Raw genomic sequence first — 23748 nt, forward strand, 5'->3', positions numbered from 1 at the left:
TTTGATGAGTGTTTTAAATAGAATATAATTTTATGTTCTTTAATCTATAATAATTTAGAAGTCTTGCGTTTAAACAACTATCGTTATCATTGTTGTACTTCCCAATCTTTTTTTGTATAACCCATTCACTTTTACACTAACTATTTCATCAAATTCACTTTGATGGTCATCATTTACTAAATTTTAATTTCAAAATTAAAATACATGACAAAACTAACAATAAAAAAATACAAAAAAATGTAACGCCGCATTAAATAAATTAATACACTTTTAAACCGTTTCTAAACAAAAAAAATATATATATAATAATAGTCTTGTACCGTTACACCCCCAAATTCAAAAAGGACCTCAGTAACGGCTAGTTTCCTTCATCTTCCCTTTCCGATTCCCAACACAACTCATCCTCCAAACCCCCTCACAATTTTCAATAATCGTCGCCGGAGATGACTAATTCCGTTGCGGCAGCTCCATCAGCGGACCACGGCGGAGCTCCTCCGCTACCTCACCCTAACCGCCGCCCTAGAGTCAAACAAGTCGCCTCCAGATTCATGTCTCCAGCCCCCTCTCCAATCTCATCCGCCGGAGATCTACACTCTCTCACAATGAAATCACCGAAACACTCGGTCACCACTCCAGCGCCGGACCGAGTGTCAAAACCGTCGCCTTCGCAGCGACGGTTGTTGCTCCGTAGCCAGACTCCGGAACCGTTCTCTTCGTCTTCGCAAGAGAACATTCCGGAGACTGTACGGAGCATGGAAACACCGTTTCAGTTTGCGAAACCGGAATCGAATCAGAGGAGACAACGTGCTGTGGTTAAGCTGTTTAAAGAGAACGGATTTGGAGATCAGATTCAGATCCCGAAATCGTCGACTGTAAGAACGAGTAAATCTTCGAGACCTGATACTCCGAGTGATCGGATTGTTCCATCTAGGTTTAGGTTACCGCAGCAGCGGCAATCCAATCAATCGAATTCATCGAGTTCTTCGGTTACAGATGCTGCAAAGCTGCTTCAATTGACTGGATTGTCGTTTTCGTCTGCTAATAACGAATCGCAATCGCAATCAGAATGTGATTCAGTTCAAGGCGGTTCGTGCCCTAATTCGCCTATCGCCTGTCGCCGCACAACAACACTACCTTCTGATACGAGTGTGTCCGTGACGGATGAAAACACATCATCCACCAGATCCCTGGTTCGGAGTAGTAGTGGCAGTATTGTCACCGGTGCGAATTCTCAAACAGCGTCATCATCGTTGTTGTCTTCGTCGTTATCTTCATCGTTATCTACGCCTTCTCTTTGTAGCAGATCGCTTAATTTGCCAAACTCCGCGTGTCTTAATACTTTCCAAAGCATAGAGAGGAGTCTATGCAGGCCACCGCAACCGGCCAGTAGTAAACTTGGAGTTGAATCTAAGAAGGGGAAGAAGCCTCAGTCTTCTCAACAAGATGTTTATTCTTTGAAACTGCTTCATAATCATTATTTGCAGTGGAGGTTTGCAAATGCTAAAGCACAAGTCTCTATGAATGCTCAGACAACACAAATGGAGGTTTGTTAATGCTTATTGTTTTTGTAAATAACTATTTGTGGTTACATTATGTGCTTGTGTTAGATAGGAACCATAAAGGGCTTATTTGATTGCATTGTGAATATTGGAAAAGTGTTTTAAATGGCATTCTAATTACTGTTTGTTTAATCTATGTAGAGTCAATTGTTTTCTCTTGGAGCTGATATATCTCATTTGCGCGATAATGTGAAGAAGAAGCAAGCTGAACTTCAACTACTGCAACGAACAAAAGCTCTTTCGACTGTTCTTGATACTCAGGTAAGGCATTGTTATCTGATAGATTGTTTTTGTTTACATATGAAAAAGGCTATAGTTCTGACTTTTGGTAACGCGTACGCTCTCTGGATCTGACTTTTTAGTTTTTTTTTTTTTTTTTTTTTTTTTTTTTTTTTCTGTGGGATGATTTAGATGCCTTATCTTGATGATTGGTCTGCTGTGGAGGAAGATTACACAAGGTCCTTAGACGGAGCCATAACTGCTTTAACTAACTCCTTGCTCCGGCTCCCTATTAGCGGGAACGTTCAGGTAAGGATGTTTAGTTATTACCTTGTGATAGTTATTATTACCTGTAAGTTTTGTGGTTTTGATCAAGATGGGATTTTGTGGCAGGTTAATGTAAAAGATGTAGCAGAGGCTCTGGATTCAGCGGTCAAAACTGCAGATATGATAGCTCACCAAATGCAAATGTTTTTGCCTAAGGTAAATGATACAGGCATGATGTTGAATGTTCTTGAACCACATGTGTCACCATGACCTGCAAATGTTGTGTCTAAATCATTATAGGTGTGAAATATGATGCTATTCAGGCCAAACTGTTTACGACCCGTTCACCCATTGTTTTACTTACAGCCCATTCACAACCCGCCAACCTGTAACTTGATTAAAACCTGCCAGCCTGTTTACAACCCAACCCAACCAACCCGTCATTTAGATAAATGGGTTACAATATCGTGTTCGGGTTACGTGACTCTAAGTGTGTTTGGGTTAGGGTTGATGTCTTTAACACAAACAAATATATGGGTGTCTTGTTCAAGTTCGTCAATTCAACCTGTCAACCCAACACAATTGCCGCCCCTATGCACCATGACCTGCAAATGAGACTTGTGTGTCTACTTGGCCTTTTTAGTCGTTTGGACCCAGCCCATCCAAAACAATTTTCATTGGGCTTATGAGACTTTATGATGTGTGCTTCTTTTGTTTGTGTGATATTTGGAAGCTGATTAAAGAATCTTGTCCACTGCAGGCTGAAGAGATGGACAGTTTAATGTCGGAATTAGCAACGGTTATCGATGTCGAAAAAGCACTAGCTGAGGAATGTGGAAATTTATTGGTAAAGACACATACATTACAGGTAAGTTAACACCTTGCTCATTGTTGCTTGTGCAGCAAGCATCTTGAAGAAGAATAAACTTGACAAGCAAGTAATCTGATGCAAATGTTAATGAAACTTTAATTGCAGATTGAAGATTGCAGTTTAAGAGGACATCTAATGCAAGTTGCCTCATCTTAAACAATATAGCAGAGGACACATTTGTTCTCCATAAATCAGGGTGCTGATGAAAGGAATGGTTTTTGTGCGTGTGGGTGGTTGTATGCAAAGAGAATAAATTTTCTTTTTAATATAGTAACATATATAAATAATGCTATTTTTTTTGTTGGTATTTTTCCATATTATGATGCCATTAGAGAGTCACAGGAGTGAAATTGAGTGAATACCCTCGGTTTTACTAGTTTTTGCAGAAAAACAAGGAGTGAAAAATGAGGCCGAAAAACACATCACCCAATAGGAAAGAAAAAAAAAACGGCCACGGGCCAACAAACGAATGCTAAAAACGTCTATTGAGCTTGCTCTTAGTACAGACGGTCTTCTAGGGATGTGATGTCTTATCAACATCCCAATATAAGACATTGTTATTAAAGAAATCTCAGATTTTAAACAATTTAGGAAAAGTAATACTATACAAGTCATAACATATGCGTAAAAGTATACACATTGTAACATGTAACATAAGATTTTAAATATCACTAATACAGTGTACTTATCATACAACTATGTATATATATTTAGACATGCTTATTTATCAATAAGATCACAAATGAGTGGAAAATCAAAGTCCATCCATGGTAGTATTGTGCAAACATGTATGTCCGGACATGCTAACCAGCCCACACCAGGCCGCCCCAGGCCCAACATGTGAGTTAAATCAGCGGCAAGGCGATTGGCGCTTAGGATCGGAATCGAACCTGCGAACTTGTGCTTATTGTGCAAATCTCATGCCCCCATCCATGGTAGTATGCTAGTATGTGGGCACGGACGAAACTCTCCATGGGTGTTTATCGACTTACCAAACAATAAGTGTTAATAGGCTGCACATGTCGGGTATTTTCAATACCCGGTTATAGATATGGAACCGATTATGTATTTAAATGATGGGAAAAATTAGGTATTGAAAATAACCGGGTCGGATCTGGTTCCAGACTTCTAGGTACACTCCAAAAAAAAACGTACCTTACCAGGTTCCAGGTGGGTATGGAACCAATTCTTCAAGAACTGGACCCTATTTTCAGTTCAACAGCAATGCATCTAATCACACATTTTTTCTGGAACATGAAGGTACTACCGCTAAAAGTACATGAAATTTAAAATTGAAGACTAACAGTCGTTCCCTCCAAAAGTACAACAAAATTCTGTATTTACAGGTGTGCAAGCATCAGCTTTCAAACATCACAAATCAACATGTATGATTAGATGCATTGCTTTCAAACATCAAAAATTAGGTATTGAAAATAACCGGGTCAGATCCGGTTCCAGACTTCCAGTTACACTCCAAAAAAACCATACCTCACCCAGTTGGTCAGGTATGGAACCGATTCTTCAAGAATTAGGTATGGATAATACCCTATTTTCAGATATGGAAAACTCGGTCCAGAAAGCTGATTTTGTGTGTTTTGGGGCTGCTATTTTTTTTTTTAATTCCAAGTCTTTTTTTTTTTTTTTTTTTTTTTGCATAAAACTTCAAAAATCAATATGCTAACATAAAACTGCATATATGTTAGAAACTTAAAATGTTCAGGTATAGAAAAACCCTGGGTTTGGACATAGAAACGGTTCCAGTTCCAGGTATATATCGGGTATTACGTGGTTTTGATTCCGGGTATTGAGGTCCAAATGTATGCCCTATGTGTACCCTAAGGGTAGGGTCGACTCCAGGGCCGGGTACGGATCTGGTTCCAGTTTTCTTATGCACCTCTAAGTATTAGGTCCGTACATTAAAAAGTGTTAGGTCCATCCTTGACAGCCTATTAGACCATGGGGTGTGTGGGTCGTCCCCACCCCGTCTCTTCTCGTCGCCCACACCGCCCCCCTCCCCCTCGTCGCGGCGCAAACGGCACCACCAGGCCGTTGGAGACGAGCCAGCTGATTGGTTTGTGCTCCCTCTCTCTCCTTTATTATATTGGTTTTTATTATAAGTTGGGTAGCCCTCAACACCCTTGGTAGTCCCCAAAGGATGATCCTCCATCCAATGTGACGTGGCGCCTACGCACCCCATGGTCTTATAGTTGTCATAGATATACAACTTAGATATCTTCTCATATTTTTCTTTAGTTATACTATACGTTACATCTTCTTATCACACACGTTTTAAGACATTAGACACAATTTATTACCCAACATTTTGTGTTTAATTATTTGTTGTTTAACAATTCCCTTGAAAAATAATTAACATTATATAATAACAATAACCATTGTGGTTAACCGTGCCTAGTCAACTGCTTACAAAATTCTGATTATTCGTTGTGAGATACAAATTTTTATCCACGTTTGCATATAAGTTTTACACAAAACTAAGTTGTGAATAATAATGTACAAGTGATTGATGCACAAACGTATATAATTAAAATTGTCTAGATGACAATTTCGCCGATGTGGTGAATTTCGCCCTTAGGCTAAAAAAAAAACTTTACCTTTTTGATAGAACAGTTGGTATCTACCAAGGCTAAATAATCACAGACAGTAACAAGAGCAAATATCATAGAAGGGGGGGGGGGGGGGGGGGGGGGTTGGGGGTTGTTGATTGCTCAATCAATTGAATAAAGTCTAAGACATTTAAGAATTACATCTTTCATAATCTTCTCAAACGAATTCAGTTCTTAGATATCAACTCTTACTAAAACAGCGAACGACATTAGCACAACTATTTTTGACAAGGTTGGACACTGTATCTATAATCTAGAACATGAGCTCTGTGTTTTACATTGATATTGAATATAGCGAGTAACGTGCGGTTGAAGATACCGACAAACAACAAATACATTAATATCATCATCATCTAACTTCAGCATACTAGTTAAAGAGTTTTTCAATCTTACCACACCCTATGAATCTACTAATCAAATATATATTCCTGTAATCTGCACAGGGGTACAACAAAACAAACCATGATTCATTGTCAAGTAACCGCCCGCCGACATCCCAGATGAATTCAGTTATTGCTACTGGAATGGTGGCCTTATGCTCGACTCTAGCATCTCGTGCATGCTCAACCGTTGCTTTTTCATGGACCGTTCTGGTGAACCTGAGTCTGGTGTCAAGGGTTCACCTATCATGTCAACAGAAATGTTGTTGATCTTTGTTGAGTTTTCGATGATAGATGGTGGATCTTGACAATTGTCTTCAGATGCAGCTCCATTCAGCTTCTGTTGCTCTTCAATGATCTTCTTCAAGTACTTCCCTTGGGCTTCTATCCGTAACTGAAGCTGCCTTTGTACCTGTTGTTCGATTTTCATTGCGAGAGTTACTTTATAGATCAGCCTCTTTTGTAACATAAACGTAATACTATTTGACACCTAAGACGAGCAAAATGACCATATGCATATACTATTTGGTTCATAGTTTGAAAAACCGGGTTTAACGGGCTTGAAAGTTGAAACCTTTATTATTGAATATTTTTTCATTATTGGAATATGCAGTTGTATATAAATATTCATGAACCATCTCTATCGTATTTAAAAAAAAATTATACAAACTAATGATTTTGAACAAAACCATAATTTAGAAACAGGTTCAAACCGTTTCACCCGGTTTGGCTTGCTGTTTTTTGAAACTGTAGTTAGCGGTTCGGCCAAAGTTTTAGTCAAAACCGGCTGAACCAAACTGTAAAACCCCATATGGTGTATATAATACGGAATATCAAAAGTTTAATACCTCCAACTGCTCGTGCAGTCGCTTTTGCACTTCCATCTGCAGTTTCAGCGCTTCCGTAATCTGCAGCCCGCTGCAGAAGAAAAGTACAAATACATTTCAACTTAATGAAGAGACTAATACGCAAATGCCACAACCAGTGTTATAAGAATCGCAAGGCACTAGTCGGCCGGTAGGGATTTTATACGTCATTTTCAGTTTTATATGTATATACACACATTTTTATATGCAATTTTTCTAAGTAGACATGTTTTAACACCTTCAACCCATATGTTGAAGTAGATAGGATTAATTGCCGGAATTTACAGGTTTTGGCTGGAATTGCTAGGCGGCCATCGATCTTTGGCTGATCAGGACCGGATTTGACCACTGTTGACCGCCTAGCGATTAATTGGCCGATTTCATGAAAATTACTCAGTGAACCGGGGACTAGCGATTAATCGGCGACTAGGCTAGGTGGGATTTTAACAACCATGACAACATATATAATTGTTATTCCGTAGTTATCTTTTGTCTTGCTACATAATGTATATTTTTTTAAAAAGTTTTAACCTCATCAAAACTTGTTGAGGTGGCTCAAGGGAGCAAAAATCGTCATATGTAAAAATATTAACAGGCAATAATGATGTGAACCTTTTAATTTATTTAAGAAAGTTATAAGTGTTCACGAAACAGTGAAAATATGATGAATTATAGGATGCTAATTTCTAAACTACAAATGCTCATACGGATTATCACATCTAAGAATTGAAACCAAGGAATGATAAAATATACTTACGATGACCCATCCAAACTGGAAAGCATGCCACCGGATTCTTTCTGGTCGAACGGTTTTCCTTGCATTGGCAATTTGAGCAAACAAATTAGTGCACGTGTTTATTTTCTTTTAAATTACGCTATTTTAATTATCAAATGAAGATTAAAATTAGCTATTTTAGGAATACCTTCAGAAGAGGAATCTGGGAGGTACTTTGCCAGCCGATATTTCTGTTCAAATAATACAAGTCAACAGCATGTCCGAACATCGCTCGGCATATATAATAAAAATGTCGCCTACCTGCAAATGGCTCTTCACATGATAAATGGTTAGACCTTGAACACCCATGACTCTAAGCACACCTTTTGGAGTAGCCCCTGTACACCACTCACACATAAGTTGGTCATTAACATATAATAGTGGTAAGTTGGTAATTACTTAAAGAGTAAAATGAGATTTTCGTCCATGAGGTATGGCCAGTTTTGCGACTTTCGTCCAAAGGTTTGTTTTTCTGCATTTATAACCAAAGGGTTGGAAATCTTGCCATTTTCATCCGGCTCGTTAACTCCATTCATTTTTCTCCGTTAAGTCAGGGGTAATTTTTTCTTTTTTGTTAACTTAAAGGGCAATTCGGTCCTTTTTTACTTTATCACTTTATGTACAAGCATTTAGCATAAAGTGAAAAGGACTGAATTGCCCTTTAAGTTGATAAAAAAGACAAAATTACCCCATACTTAACGGAGAAAAATGGATCGAGTTAACGAGCCAGATGAAAATGGCAAGTTTACAAACCTTTTGGATCCAGATGCGAAAAAACCAACCTTTGGAATAAATTGGCAAAACTAGCCAAACCTCAGGGATGAAAACGGCATATTACTCTTACTTAAAAGAGTGAGGTTTCTTTCCGGTTTTTTTTTTTTTTTTTTTTTTTTTTTTGCGTCTAAGAGCTTACTTTCAGATGAGTCATAAAAAAACGACGACATTTAGACTATATCCAAACCCACGAAGAAATAAAGTGCAAGAAGCAAATGCAACAAATAAATGTAAGCTTAGGCAATGAACATAAAGATAAACTCACGATCGGGGCCACCCAGTTGGGCGACAGCATCGACAAATCGTTCATGAAGCTCATGGGTCCAACGGAGTCTTTGTTTAGAAGCTAGGCTAGCAGAGTTGTTGACACCATTAGCAACATCCATAATACCCGCACCACTATTTGATGCCTAATGTGTTCTTGCAAGCTAAACTTAAACTAGCACCACCCTTTGCTTGATATACAAGTCATTCACCTAAAGCAAAGTGAATCCGAGGATAAATCAGCATGTATCCTTAAAGGAGGAAACTTAACTGCAACGATTTAAAAAAAAAAAAAAAAAACTGGGGGTACAATCTTTTTAAAAGAATTAGAAGCAATTTGGAATCAATACAGCACTAAAGAAACAAAAATGATACATGATTATGTCCAACTAGCAAAACAACCCGAAGATAGAAACAAAGGTACGGCTTATTATTTTCAGATCATACACATCAATAAACTGACTTTATTAATACTACTAATTTGAACTCGCTTAATCACATCTCCGATTCTATTTTTATGTTATCGGTTCAATTAAAAACCCAAAAACTATGATCATTAGTGATTACTGATTAGAACATAAAACTAGTTTTTTTCTGTTTGGTGAGAATAGGAAAAAAATACTGTTTGTAATATCAAAATGAGAGACGCTTTATACAACCCCATTGTAATCACAGGAAGTAATTAAACCCTAATATTTTCAGTCTCGTCATCACATATACTCATATAGAATACTTTTGTGTGTAAATATTAGAGAAAATGTTAGTAACAGTAACAGCTTTATAAAATAAAAAGCTAAGAACCTAATGTTTTCTTATGACAATTGATAATTTGATACCCATGACACATAAATATGTTTCTTCTATAGATTAACAAAATATGTAATTTGTATCAACAATGTGTGACACCTTTTTGTTGTTTCAATATTTAGTTTCAGGTTTCAAAGTAACACAAATGGAATAGATAACTCTGAATATTTTAAGGATATAATTCCAATTTTTTAAATTAAATTATTTCAAATTGCGGATTTATGTTAAAAGAAATAAATCCAAAAAAAATTATATGTTAAATTTAGTCACTTAAAAGAGAAATTATGTATAACAGGATATGTATCTAATAGCAGAATTAGGATACAAAGCAAAATTAGAATCTTCATCACATAAGCTAATAGCAGAGTGATGATTGCTATTAGAGTAAGCAACAGTTATCAATTACTTGATGTAACAATATATATGTATCTATAAGAATTTGATGTCCTAACTAGTGGGTTGTAATGTACATTAGGGTTTCACTTCAGTGTGTGATGTATACCACAACAGATAAAGCAGTTCCACTTCCCTGCTTGTGTAACGAAAGATATTTAGCAGTCATAAGGAAGTAATTTCAGGTATCAGAGTGACAAGAGCGGTAGTTAGAAGGTTTAGGTGCCTAAAGTGGACCTAAATTTAAGCAACAAAAGATCCATGAGGGACCATCTTTAGGGCATACTCTTGACTCTTGAGAAATCTAGTACACCTTTGCAGGGCACAAGATTAAAAGAGGGCAAGCTTATGCTAAAACTTAATAATTTAGAGGATGATGTATGGACCTTGAAGAACATAGAGGTAATCCGCGATAAAGCACAAACGGTCAGATGTAGCATGTGCAGATTTAAAAGTGGGAAAATACATTATCCTACGGTGACAACAGAAAGATGCTTATATAAAACCACTAGTGGTCATCCTCAGGATTTAGAGACAAAGATATACTGGTTACTGTCAGTATAAAGTTAATCCGATTATGAAGTATTAATAAAACAAAGTAACATACACAGAAGTCTAAAGAACCATCAAACATATACCAGAGTGCACACAACACGAGTTGACAAAACTGAGTCACCGAACAATGTATGATCTATGATCTTAGACATTATTAAAACACAACAAAATATGCATAAAACACGCAGTTACAAAAAATAAAAAGACCGCGACAACAACTGCATTGTTAAAGCACAATCTTATAGTCTAAACAAAGGCGGTTAAAACAAAAACGGCCAGAGTTGACTCTAATTCAGCCAGCAAACATCTTTTAGGACAAACGAAATATCGCCTCCCGATCACTACCTATCTCAAAAACAGTTAGCTTAAGGTGATCTACAAGCTAGGAATCAGGTTCCGGAACAATCTACAACTTCGTCGGAATCAGATAAAAACTGTCCGTAAAACATACGCAGGTAACGCTTAATCGCTAAAACCCTAGGCAACTATTTGAAGTTAATCGGAAACTGAATATGTACAGATGAACACAAACTGAATCATATGATTTAGATACAAGATACAGATATAGATAGTCTACTTAGGGTTAAAATTGAGCAATTTACCTCCATACAGTTGCAAATCGGCTCAATTCGATTATTCAGATGACTGCAAATGAGACGGAGATTTGTTTACAAGTTTAAGCAATTAATAAGGCGTGAAATAGAAGATAAAACGAAGGAAAAGATGAGACGCACCGGCGTAGATTTGAATGTTTGAATATGAGGCGGAGTGGTGCGACGGTGAGGCGGTGGCGCGTGCGTCCGACGACGACGACGATGATGATATTTCTTCTTCTTCTTGTCCTCCTGGGGTGAGTTGAGTTTGAGTTGAATGAAGAACGAGTCAAGTCTGAGGCCACTAGGTAACAACTCTATGATGTGTGCTTTGCTTTTGACGTTTTTGTCTTTTTCATTGTTGTATCTCTGGGCTATTTTGTTTATTTTTCTCCTTTTGTTTTTGAACTTTTAGATTTTTTAGTTGAGATACTCTAATTTTCTAATTTTAGTTACTTTAGTTAGTTAACTATGTTGTTTAAATCTTTTTTAAACACATCTAAGAGATTTGGAACAATGTGTAGAGAATCATGAGGTCCAGCTTTCCATTATTACGTCTGAAGCGTATGATTTCAATTCTTTCATAATATATGATATGAAAGTTTACTTTGAGTTAGGATGTATGGTTTATGTTTTGGATCGTATAAACATCTCCAAAGTTAGGATCTAAGGATATGTGCGTCATGGTAGCCTAACGAAAGGTGTGGCATGACTTGATGACTGACAAGGACGATGTGGACGTTATTACCAACGACGAACATTGTAGAGCAATGGCAGGCTTTACAAAGCAGTGTGTATGTCTAGCACATAGTATCTATTAGTACGGATTAACAATATTGAGACCACGTGCTACATTGTCATTGATGGAAGAGTCCAAAGATGTCCTGGTGTAAATACTACCTCACCGGATACAAGAAAAGGGTTAGCAATCTAATACCAAAATTCTCAATACTCTCTCACTTGCTCATTCGAAACAAATAGTTATTCACTTAGTCTCATGTCAGGTTGTAAAGACTAAAGAGAAATCCTGTGTCAATGTAATAAGGCTAACAATTGTTAAAGATTTCTTCAAGGATAATATAACACTAATATTAGGACTAGAGTAAAAGATTTGGGACATCCTAGTACAATATTTCAATCTTGATTTAGAAGTTGTTTGTTTACCTCTTAATGGGGCTCATAATGATTCAAACCTTTTACTGGTTCAGCACTTAATGGTTCAGACTGTTTGTTTCGCGAGCAGATGTCTGAATGGTTCAGACATTTACCTCTGAATGGTTAAGAATTATGCTGAGTCTGAATGGTTAAGACCTCTAATCTAAAATGGTCAAACATTTGTCTCTGAACGGTTAAGCATTATATTGGCTCTTAATAGTTCAACACTTAATGGTTCAGACATCTTACTAGTTCAGCACTTAACCATTCAAAAATTACCAAACGGCCCTTAATTTAATGAAGTTAACTTTTGGAGATTCATAGTAAAATCTTGATTACGGGATTAAACAAGTTGACGTGTATTTTGGTTAGTAGTAGAATCTTTGTTGAATCTTTCATTTCCATTTATTAGTCTATTAGTCTAATATAATCATAAGGTGGAATAGTAATAACATTAAAGACCTTGAAAGCTAATCATGAAAGTTTTCTTATTTCTCTCGAATTATTGATCTTTACATTTAGGTTTATACATACATTTCATTATGATCTTCACTTTCTTGTATTTTTTTTTTATTATTAACTAATTTTTTGTTATGTACTATGGTTTTTATTGTATGTTTTATTAATTATTAACTTTTTTTATTATTAACTATTTTTTTTTGTTATTGAAGGGATATGATCCCAAATCACAAGTGAACACATGTCAAAGGGAGCACACCACTCCATGTTGGCGTCCCCGTCACACGAACTTCATCCAGAAGGTTCTAGAAGCTTCTGGAAGAAGCCACATGGTGACACGAAATATGCTCCTGCAGACAAAAAGGACAACATGTGGCACAAATACCGAGACGCCAGCACGTTTGAAAGATCCTAGGAGGAGAGGACGACAACCAGTACAAGCGGGTGCCCAGTTGGAGCGAATAACCGTGCGCCACGTCACTTCAGCAACTGACAACGTCAAAGGGGATAGAAATGATATTTCTCCTGGTCGGACAGCTGGCAGGCACCGGCTAGCTGGCAGGTCTCCTCCTCTACTATTCTCCGGCTATAAATAGAGGACTTCACCTCCAGGTTTAAGGATTCCCTCTCTCTCACTCTCTTACTATACACACACTTTTATCCTCAAAACAAATTACTTATTCTCACGCCGGATGGTGGTTACAAAAAGAACCCCCTATTCTCTTCCTTATAACAAGCTTACAGCATGTTGAGTGTTTTGCAGAATTTTCAAAGTATACAGTGATGACAAATAATAAAAAAAAATATCCAAGTATTAAATATTTTACACTAAGATAAACCAAATAATAAAAAAAAAAGTTTTAGAGAATCTGAGGTCATCCATGTATTAAAAAATATTTCACTAAGGTAAACCGAGGTCATCCATGTATTAAAAAATATTTCACCAAGGTAAACCAAATAATAAAACAAAAACGTCATCCAAGTATCAATTTGGTTTATTTTTGTTTATTCCAAAAAAAAAAAAAAAAAAAAAAAAAAAAAAAAAACACTTGTCCGAAAATTGTAATATGCCCGTACTAAGACCATGTGTAGTGGTTTAGCTCAAGAATGCCCCCACCATGGGGCGTTTTGCGACATGTGACAGTCCAGTCAGCATGGGGCATTATCGGAGGTTATTGCAAAAGTGTCGTAGTGGGAATAATGCCCAATAACGCCCATGCAATCATCTCACAATTATTTTTTTAATTTAAAACATAAAAATCTTCATTAATTTAAAAAAAAAAAATACACTACTTGAAATAAAAAAAAAAACCAAAAAAAAAAAAACAGAATACAAAAAAACCGAAAAAAAATAAAGTTAAAAAAAAGAAGATGATCTAGAATCCATATTTTTCCCGAATTTTTTGGCGATGCATTTGCGCAAGGATCAACGCGTCGCCTTGGAGGTGGTTGATCGGTTTGGACAAAAACTCAATGTCCTTTTCCATTTGTCTCGCCTCTTGCATCTCGTTAAACTTTTTGGTTTCGGCCACTCGTTCTTTCATAATCTCATAACGTTGGTGGCCGAGGTCGCGAATGTCTTGGAGACGACGGTTCATCTCCTCGAAATCTTCCTTCAACTCGAGATCGGAAGACCACTCCACCGTTTTTTTCCCGGTTCGCTTATCCTTTATTCTACCGGGCGGTCGGGTCAACTCTTCTTCAAGTTCCTCGTCAACGTCCACCACCTCATTTAGATCGACATTGCGGGCATCCGATGTCGGTGTTTCAGGGTCAACGGAGGATGATGTTTTTGACCGTTTAGCTCGACGTCTACTACTAGACGTCATGGTACCTACTAGCGCCCACTTTGGACTTTTTCGTAGTAGATCCCAACACTTATAGTACGGGAAAGGGCATTTCGTTTTCTTGACGTCACCTTCTCCGCTCGTGCGATTATCGTAGTTACGTTGGTACACTTTGTTAGGGCATGAATTTTATGCTAAGGATTATCTATCCTGAGACTGGGCATGGATCACGGATCCTTAATGGATGATGCAGAGAGTCTGAGGATCCAGAGTATGAGGATCACGAGTCTGAGGATCACGAGTCCGAGGATCCTTAACAGAACTTATGTTTTCTAACAATTGTCACGTTTTTAATGTTTTGATGCAAATGATGGACGCAGTGGACTACTTCTTTGCTGGAATCTCGTGGAATATGCTTTTAGGCACGTGCATATTGAAGAAATAACCGTTAGTGGTGGTAATGGGTGACTTCCACCTTTTTCGGGAAGTTAGTTAGTTGTTTTTTCTTATCTTTTTAAGGGGAAACAAGCTCATTAGAGGCACAAGTCGTGCACACCACATAAAATACACACAATACACGAATTCTCTGCAAACACTTAGCAAAAAACACACACTTATACTAGCAATTCATTGTATCGAGCTTGTTTTCTTCCGAAGTTGTACAAGGATCACTATTGTTTTTGCAATATAGTTGGTGATTGGTAGTTTCCATCACCCGATGTTTTTTATGCCGGAGATCTTCTAAAGATCAAGGGCTTTTTCCTCGTATAAATCTCGGTGTTCATCGTTGATTTCATATACTTGTCGTTCATACAATTAACCAAGCATCATTCCTCACAAAATCAGATTTGGTTGCATTATCCCTGTGTGATTTTTGACCAAAACAGTTTGGCGCCCACCGTGGGGCAATTGGTGCTTCAATTCTAAGAAATTTTGTTCATTTCATTCATTTCGGTTCATTACCTTCAACCACATGCCTTCTCAGGGAAAAAATACGCCAAGTTCCATGTCGGTGGTTACCTCATCGCAGGGCATTCCACCGTTGCACCCTCTTCCCCCTACATTCCAGAAGAATGCTGAGAATTCTCCGAAGAAGACAACCCCCGTTTTCACAAAACCAACTGTTGTTTCTTCCTCTACACTTACTAACAGTGATCTTTATTCTTTGATTTTGCAGATTAAGGATCACATGCAGCAGCAGGACCAAACTAATAGCAGGATCCTTCGCAAAATTGATAAAATCAGCAGAGGATCACTCCCCTTTGATGTCGAGGTCGCTGAATTTCGACACTCCGGTCATAACTTCCCAGCACTTTGCAGCTCCATATGTCCAATACCAGGGTGCATCAATAGGAATGCGTTCTGGATCATCGGTAATGTCTCAGGCTCGAGGATCCTCTTTCCAGCCTTCAGGATCCTTATTTCAGCATTAGGGATCCTTCACCAGTTTAGGAGGATGCATGGGGATGCAGCCAATTCAGGGATCCTCCTCTCAGGTTCAAGGATCCTCTCAGGTTCAAGGATCCTCTCAGGTTCAAGGGTCCTTTCAGGTTCAAGGGTCCTCTCAGGTTCAAGGGTCCTCTCAGGTTCAAGGATCCTCTCAGGTTCAAGGATCCTCTCAGGTTCAAGGATCCTCTCAGGTTCAAGGATCCTCTCAGGTTCAAGGATCCTCCTTCCAGGTTCAAGGATCCTCATCTCAGGTTTCCGGATCCATGGATTATCCTCCAAGACCTACATTCACAGCATTTCAAGGATCCAACATCTTCCAGGATCAAGGATACTTAAGGAGTGTGCAACCCGGAAGTTCAGATGTTTATCTAGGAGACTTCATACCAATGCAGACCATTGCTTCCTCTGGTCCCTCGGTTATGCCAGAATCCCACCAACATGGATTCACATCTGGAATTCCAAACTTGAATCATTCAGGAGAGATACCGAAGAGGTTTCAGACACCAAATCTAGTTGCTTGTGCAAGGGCTTTGGATCCACACTTACCGGATCAACGTTAAAATGGCTGCTAAGTCTTCCTCCTTACTCTATTACTTCATTTGCTAATCTAGTTAATTTGTTTAATAGCCAATTCTCATGCAGTAGGAGATTTGAACGATTAACTAGTGATTTATATAGGGTAACTCAATGTCATAATGAATCACTTAGAGATTACATAATTAAATTCAGTAAAGAATCCTTAGAAATCCCTAACTTAGATATGGCTACAGCTCTAGAAGCCTTTAAAATGGGTTTGCTTAGGGATTCAATGTTCTATGATGATCTTGTTATGACACCATGCAGGAACCTAGACGAGGTAAGAACCCGGGCACTTAGGTTCATCCGGCTAGAGGATGACAAAAGGATCCAGGAGAGGCTAGCAGGATCCTCAAAGCAAGAGAAGCAAGGATCCTCATTCAGGAACAATAAGTTCAGATCCTACAACAAATCTGATAACCAGAATGTGTATGCTGTGGAACAAGAGGAAGATGATGAGGATTATCCTCCTATTTCTGAATATTGTTCTTCTGCTGATATCAATGAACTAATCCTTTCTATGCAGAGTTTAGGTGACAAGGTTAGGTGGCCAAGGAAGAATGACAAACCGCCTGCCACCAAAGACAAATCGAAATGGTGTGCTTACCATGGGGATTCTGGTCATCTCACAGATGAGTGCATAGCATTAAGGAAGGAGATAGGTTATCTTTTGAGCAAAGGATACTTGAAGGAATTGCTCGGAAGGAAAAAGTCAAGGATCAAGTATCCTGAGAAAGTTCCTGAAAAAGCTCCTCCTCCACCATCCGATGCTTGAATCATCCATTTCATCTCCGGAGGTTCTCAGCAGCTAAGAGACGTGCAAAGGAAACAAAGATGGAGAATGGGGGCAGACCTGTTCGGACCTCCGTCCTTACCCAGCAGAAAGTGATATCATATGATGAGGATAACTGTGCGGACATTCAGGATCCTCATCACGACGGTGTAGTTATTACATTATTTATATCTAACCATTTTGTTCGCAGGATTCTCATTGATAGGAAAAGCTCAATGAACATAATCCAGTTGGATGTCCTCAATAGAATGGACATCCTTGAATCCGATATTGTCTAAAGATCATCTGTCCTTGTGGGATTCAGTGGAGAGACAAAGATTACATTGGGGGACACCAAACTTCCTATCTATATAGAGGGAGTGAATTATGTTAAAAAAATTCTATGTTATTGATTGCTTATCTTGCTGTAATGTTATCTTTGGCAGGCCATGGATACACGATATGAAGGCAATCCCTCTCAACATATCATCAATGTGTCAAGGTCCCAACTCTATGAGATATGGTGAAGATAGAAAGTGATCAGCAGGAGGCAAAGAACTGTTACACTTCTTCAATGAAGCCAGTCTCCAAGGAGCAAGACATCATGGAGGCAAGAGAGCAAGACGTCAAGGATATTATGTTGAACCCAGAGGATCCTGAGTCTAAAATTTTTATAGGATCTGGGATCCTAGACAGTATTGAGCAGGATTTAGTATCCTTCTTGGAAAGAAGAAAATCTACCTTCGCTTGGAAACATGAAGATATGACAGGAGAAAGTTTGCACTTGAAAGGAATGCCATTATCCAAGAAGAGGTAGAAAAATTGCTCAAGACAAGTTTGAGTGGACTGATAAGCATGAAGCTGCACTTAAGGTTCTTAAGGATTATCTATCCTCAGCACCAGCCCTGATGAAACTAGAAAATGGAGAATCGTTATCCTTATACTTAGCTATTTCAGCTAAAGCAGTAAGTGTGATCCTAGTTAAGGATCATGAAGGCTCTCAACATCCGGTATACTATGTAAGCAAAATTCTACTTGATGCTGAGGCCAGGTATTCTCATTTAGAGAAATTAATTCTTGATTTAATTATGGCTTCTGCTAAACATAGACATTATTTAGAAACTCACACCATTATTGTGAAAACTAACCTTTCTATCAAGAATGTTCTCAGGAAAACTGAAATGGCAGGTAGAATGGCAAAGTGGATAGTCAAGCTTAATGCATATGACATTAAGTATGAACCTAGGACTGTCATCAAGTCTGAAGCTTTAGCTGACTTTGTGGTTGATTTCAGTAGTGATCTACAAAGGGAAGCTGAATTAGAAGTTCAACAACTTGAGAAGACCAAGGATCCTTGGACACTCTTCACGGATGGAGCTTCAAATGTTAAAGGAACTGGACAAAGCACACTACTAAAATCGCCACAGGGGGACATTATACCCCAATCCATTGCATGTGAATTCCAAACCACTAATCATGAGGCAGAGTATGAGGCCTTGATAGCAGGTTTGCAATTAGCTAATAATATGAGGATCAGGTATCTTCAAGTATATGTAGATTCTCTATCAATTACTAATCATTATAACAGTTCTTACACTGTCAAATGTGAAAGGCTAATCAAGTACTTAGAAATAGTCAGGAAACTGGCAGATTCTTTTGCTTTTTTCAGTCTACCGCAGGTACCCAGGGAAGAAAATACAGAAGCTGACGCTTTAACTAAACTTGGATCATTCCTAAAGATGCCAGAAGATGTGAAAAATACTCATCACCCATGTTTTAACTCCTGCAATTGAGGATCACGTAGCCATGGAGATAATGGAGGATTCTGCAATCATACCTGGTGATCCTGCACAGTCGAATTCAGGATCTTGGATCCTTCCAATCCTAAGATATATACAACATGGAGAGATCCCTACAGGACAAAATCCTAAAGCTTTCAAAGTAAAGGAGACTGTGGAAACCACACCGGGGGCAGAGCACTATTCTCAAGGATCCTTAGAACAGGATACTATTGGCCTACCATGAAGATGTATGCTGTGGAATACACAAAGAAATGTGATGCTTGTCAAAGACACAGTAATATTCTACACCAACCAACATAACATCTGCATCCTAAGAAGAAGCTTTTGCTCAAAGTCAGAAAAAGGAAATTGCCAGTTATCAACAAAGAATGGCTGGAGCATACAACAAGAATGTCAGGATTAGAAGATTTCAAGTTGGTGATTTTGTGCTAAGAAGAGCATTCCAGAACACTACAAATCCTTCTGATGGCAAGCTAGCACCAAAGTGGGAAGACCCCTATCTAATTGAAGCTGAATCAGGAAAGGGGGCATATCATTTGTTAACAATGGATGGTGATCTCCTACCAAGAGCTTGGAATGTTGTTCATCTCAAAAAATACTTTAAGTAAGAAGGATCAGGGATCCTCAGCGATACCAGTATTCTGATTAAGGATCCAGGATCCTCAAAGGAAATATGATTCTACATTTGGTAACACATTACTTTCATTTTCATTTCCATTCATTTTTTACTTATTACTTATCATAAGTTAAAGATGTTAATCAGTTAACATCTATTTTCACAAAGTTTAAGCTTTTGCAAAGTTGTTATTGTTTTGGTCGAAAATTTGACAAGGATAATGCAACCAAACTCTCTGTTACGGGGTATGATGCTTGAATTGGTAAACAACAATGAGGATCACTCAGAAATGAATTGCACAAGTGACACAATGATTTATACGAGGAAAAAGCCCTTGATCAATTAATGATCTCCGGCATAAAAAACCTCGGGTGATGGAAACTACCGATCACCAACTCAAATTAAACAATAAATCTTTACAACTTTGAATGATAGCGAGCTAGGTACAAGGATCACTATAGTGTATCGTGCAGAAACGTATAAAAATAGCTAAGTGTTTTGCCGTGAGTTGATGAATGCAGTTGTACGAGTGTGTGTGTAGCCAAAAATAGCCAAGTGTTCTAATAATAGCTCGCTACCCCTTTAAAAATAGAAGTTAACTATGCTAACTAACATCCCGCAATTCATGCAAGTCTTCCCACGACTCCATAACGTCCATTTTCAGTCAAGCACGTGCGGAATAAACGTGGAATATTCCTTAGGAACGTTGCCAAGACCAAGTCCAAGCTGTTATTCCTGCAAAACAATAACGAATTCAAAATAAACAATTGTTAGTATAAGGATCCTTAGGATGATCCATGATCCTGATCCTGAAATACTTCTGAGGATCACCAATTGTCACAGAAGTAAGGATCACCAAATAGGATAACACTTGAGGATCACAGGTCATTGAGAAATCCTCCCCTAACAATTGCCCCCAAAATATAAGGAGTAATTATGTTAATAAACGAGTTGTATTTTATCGATCTTATCCGCAACAAACTAACGGATATATAGCCGTTAGAATCGAACTATCCGTTGCAATCCTGATGTCACAGAAGTGACTACCCTGCAAGATCATGATTATAAATAGGAGTTAGAGATAGGGTCAATTTGCATTTAAATCCAAGAGAAGCTCCCTTTAAATTCTCATCCGAAGATCAATCAGGTATTCTCTCTTCATCTTCTTCCTTCTCTTACTCTGTTTTACTTCTTTTACCATCATCTCGTTGAAAATGATGCTCCGGAACTCTCCCGCTAAGGATCACCAGAAGAACAGCCCTCTGAAAAGTCAAGGGATCATCAAAGATTCCATAAAAGAACGCAGTTGTTTCACTGATCCACAGATCGATAGAATCTGGTATTGCTTCCCAGCCAACGCCATATTCAAATCCTTTGATCCCACTACTTTGAGTGATCATGTCTTTGAAACTTGGATTGCTTTTCCTGTTACCCCATTCACTATAGGCTATACTTATCCTTTTCCAGCCTTTACCCAATCCTTCTTCTCTCTTACCGGCATTTCTTATATCCAAGCTATGCCAATGATCTGGAGGGTTTTGTATACCCTTGAGAGGATCATTGAGCAGGAGGGGATTGACCTAGGAATGTCGGAGTTGGCCGAAATGTATGATCTCACTACCTTTGGATCCCACCGTTACTTGTTCAAACGTAAACCTGGTGAAGAACACCCCATTTTCAAAGCTACCAAAAATGATACAAATTGGAAACGACGCTTCTTCTTCGTCAGAAAGAGACTCTATTCCAAACGGAAAGGATCTACCCAAGGAGTGGTCCACCCATGGTAGGATAGAGGATCCTAAGAAGGATCACCAGACAGTCTTCTTTTTGTTTAAGGATCACTGACACCCCTTTTGTTTTTTGTTGTGCAGCTGTTACCGTCTCACACCTCATACTGTCTCCTGCTGCCAAAGAAAGGCTTGCTGCCTTTAGAAGACTCAGTCCTGAAACAAGATCATTCAAGACAATCACCCAGGATCCACAAGAGGTATCCTCAGGCTCAGTCACCATGTCAAGTAAGTATCCTGTTTTTACATAGTTGAAGATTTAAGTAAATAGTTAAATGGAAATAGAATAAGGATACTTATCTCGCTTTGATTGTGCAGGTGCTGGAAAAGCTTCAAAATCCGCCTCCAAGTTCAGCGTGACCGATCTAGATAACGTGCGATCCACCAAGAAAAAGATTCCTGCTAGCCCAACTGCTTCGATCCCCAAGGCACCCTCCAAAGGAAGGGGAGGCAAGAAAAGAAAAGCCTCTGAAGCTGAGGATCTGCAAGGTCTATCTCTGATCCGCCACCAATTCCTTGAGTACTTCAAAGATGTAAGGATCACTGTCCCTGCTTATATATCCTGCTTATTTGAGGATCACCTGGTCTTGAACTGTTCTTTATTTCCTTTGCAGAAATTTGCTGAGATTGAAGATTATGTGGGGAACGTTGAGGATCAGGATAGGAAGATTGCCGACCTCCTACAGGTTGCACTGCTCAAGGATCTCAAGATTGTCGACCTCCAAAAAGACCTCCAGAATGCCAAAAATGAGACGGCCAAGGTGTTAATCAATGCTGATTACGAGAAGCATGAGATCACCCAGGATGCTAAAGTCTCTGCTGCCATAGCGATGTATAAAACCAAGCTGCAGATGGCCTTGGAAGCTCAGGATCCCGACTTCGATAGGAGCACCTGGGATGTGGAAGGCTGGAAGGCAAGGCTGGCTGAGCTTGATGATGAAGAGGAGGCTGAGGAGATCCTGACGATCGAGGCTGGAGGCAGTGGCAAGGATCATGGTGGTGAAGCTAGTGGAGCTGGGGATGGTGATGCAGCGAAGGTGTAGGCTGCACGATTGGGCAATGATGGACACTTCTAGACATAGCCGGAGCCCAATTTTTTAGGTTTGATGGTAGTTTTTGTTAAACAATGGTTGGTTTGTACTTGAACAATAGTTTTAGGGTTAAGGATCTAGGATCCTTTGGACAATAGGTAGGATTACAAATGGTGGAGGGATCCTTTGTTTGGGGGATGAAGCCATTGTGATCCTGCCGCCTTTTATTTCCTGCATGCTATGACCACATAAACGATGGACACCCGTTGCCAACCCATGTGGACGGGCCACTTTTTGCTGGTAGAAACGTGGGTTGGCAATTTTGACAACTTTTGATGGTTAAACTTTTGTTAATAAAATAACTTTAATTTTTTTTGGCTTATCTTGTGTTGTTATCCTTGTATATCCTTTTAATTTTCAATTGTTCTGATATATACTTGTCTAAATAAGAAAAGTTGAACAAATTAGATAAAAAATATTTAGGATATGATCCAGGATCAAATATCCTACAGTTGAAAAATTACAAAAGGTAGTATATTTTAAGGATCATAAGTTCAGTTGTCAAAGTATAAGGGTTATTCAAATGAATAATGAACAAAATCAAAATAGTTAAGGATCATACCTGAGGATCCAAGTTAGGATCCTAATCCTTAATACCATAACCAGAATAACTATAAGACAAACCTTAGTAAGAAGTAAGGATCAAGGATCCTTGGTTGTTTAGCTTCAAAGACCTGAAATAGAACATGACTTGGGACTAAGCCAATATAAGATAAAAATTAGCAACTGGGGACAAGCCCAAGGATAACTGGGGACAAGCCCAAGGATAACTGGGGACAAGCCCAAGGATCGTGTGTAAACTGGAGTATGGCCCTAACTGGCGACTATCCAAACTTAGTGGCATGAAAATGCCAAAACCTTAGCTAACGTGAAAACGTTAGAAACCTTAGGAACGGATGTATGGTACGTCTACCATTATACGTAGGATCCTAGGTATAGCCAGTACAATGGAATTATCAGCCCCTAAAGCGAGTACTGGGCCCACTGCCATGAACTATACCAGGATCATCATGCGCTACAGGCGGAACTGGGGTCAAGCCCAAATAACTGGGGTCAAACCCAAGTAATTGGTTGCTTTTGTGGATAACCATCCTTTTGCTAAGGATACCTGAACCTTCAAAACTCAGAATCACGTGAAAGGTGGATAGAGGATACAAGATCCTTATCCTAGTGTGAGAAAGTAATGAAATAATTTGAGATTAGAATATTACCAAAGTAAGGATCATCTGTGCTCTAAGGATCCTTCAAGGATACTCATGATGTAAGGATCACGGGTTCTGCTCACATGAAGTATTTCTTCAAATGGA

At 38.6% G+C, this 23748-nt stretch overlaps 2 protein-coding genes across 4 annotated transcripts; one reads left to right on the top strand and one right to left on the bottom strand.

Annotated features, from left to right (window-relative positions):
- The first annotated feature begins 327 nt into the window (after positions 1 to 327).
- On the top strand, positions 328 to 3223 carry LOC110916459 (protein ENDOSPERM DEFECTIVE 1). The gene is made up of 6 exons (XM_022161187.2): positions 328 to 1544; positions 1701 to 1820; positions 1971 to 2087; positions 2172 to 2261; positions 2806 to 2913; positions 3022 to 3223. Exons 1-6 carry the CDS (start codon positions 444 to 446, stop codon positions 3070 to 3072), a joined length of 1587 nt encoding a protein of 528 aa, XP_022016879.1. The 5' UTR covers positions 328 to 443; the 3' UTR covers positions 3073 to 3223.
- A 2538-nt stretch (positions 3224 to 5761) lies between these two features.
- On the bottom strand, positions 5762 to 11270 carry LOC110915070 (myb family transcription factor PHL7). Of its 3 annotated transcripts, none has more exons than XM_022159691.2 (8): positions 11089 to 11270; positions 10957 to 10999; positions 8601 to 8811; positions 7823 to 7899; positions 7710 to 7752; positions 7544 to 7601; positions 6769 to 6838; positions 5762 to 6332 (listed from the first exon to the last, which is right to left on the bottom strand). In XM_022159691.2, the coding sequence occupies exons 3-8, from the start codon at positions 8719 to 8721 to the stop codon at positions 6057 to 6059; spliced, it is 645 nt and encodes a 214-aa protein (XP_022015383.1). In that variant the 5' UTR covers positions 8722 to 8811; positions 10957 to 10999; positions 11089 to 11270; the 3' UTR covers positions 5762 to 6056. The 3 variants fall into 3 exon arrangements, with proteins under 3 accessions (XP_022015383.1, XP_022015384.1, XP_022015385.1); XM_022159692.2 differs by having other exon boundaries at positions 8601 to 8869; XM_022159693.2 differs by lacking the exon at positions 10957 to 10999 and having other exon boundaries at positions 11089 to 11268.
- Between the last annotated feature and the right edge of the window lie 12478 nt (positions 11271 to 23748).

The sequence above is a fragment of the Helianthus annuus genome, chromosome 16 (genome assembly GCF_002127325.2).
Source record: "Helianthus annuus cultivar XRQ/B chromosome 16, HanXRQr2.0-SUNRISE, whole genome shotgun sequence".
NCBI classification, from domain to species: Eukaryota; Viridiplantae; Streptophyta; class Magnoliopsida; order Asterales; family Asteraceae; genus Helianthus; species Helianthus annuus.

Excerpts from the sequence above, each read along its gene's own strand:
- LOC110915070 (XM_022159691.2), bottom strand. The coding sequence starts at position 8,721 with ATGGATGTTGCTAATGGTGTCAACAACTCTGCTAGCCTAGCTTCTAAA. Across the intron at positions 7,900-8,600 it reads CCAACTGGGTGGCCCCGATC|GGGCTACTCCAAAAGGTGTG; the intron begins GTGAGTTTATCT and ends AGTGGTGTACAG. Across the intron at positions 6,839-7,543 it reads TCCAGTTTGGATGGGTCATC|CGGGCTGCAGATTACGGAAG; the intron begins GTAAGTATATTT and ends TTTCTTCTGCAG.
- LOC110916459 (XM_022161187.2), top strand. The coding sequence starts at position 444 with ATGACTAATTCCGTTGCGGCAGCTCCATCAGCGGACCACGGCGGAGCT. Across the intron at positions 1,545-1,700 it reads CTCAGACAACACAAATGGAG|AGTCAATTGTTTTCTCTTGG; the intron begins GTTTGTTAATGC and ends TAATCTATGTAG. Across the intron at positions 2,088-2,171 it reads CTATTAGCGGGAACGTTCAG|GTTAATGTAAAAGATGTAGC; the intron begins GTAAGGATGTTT and ends ATTTTGTGGCAG.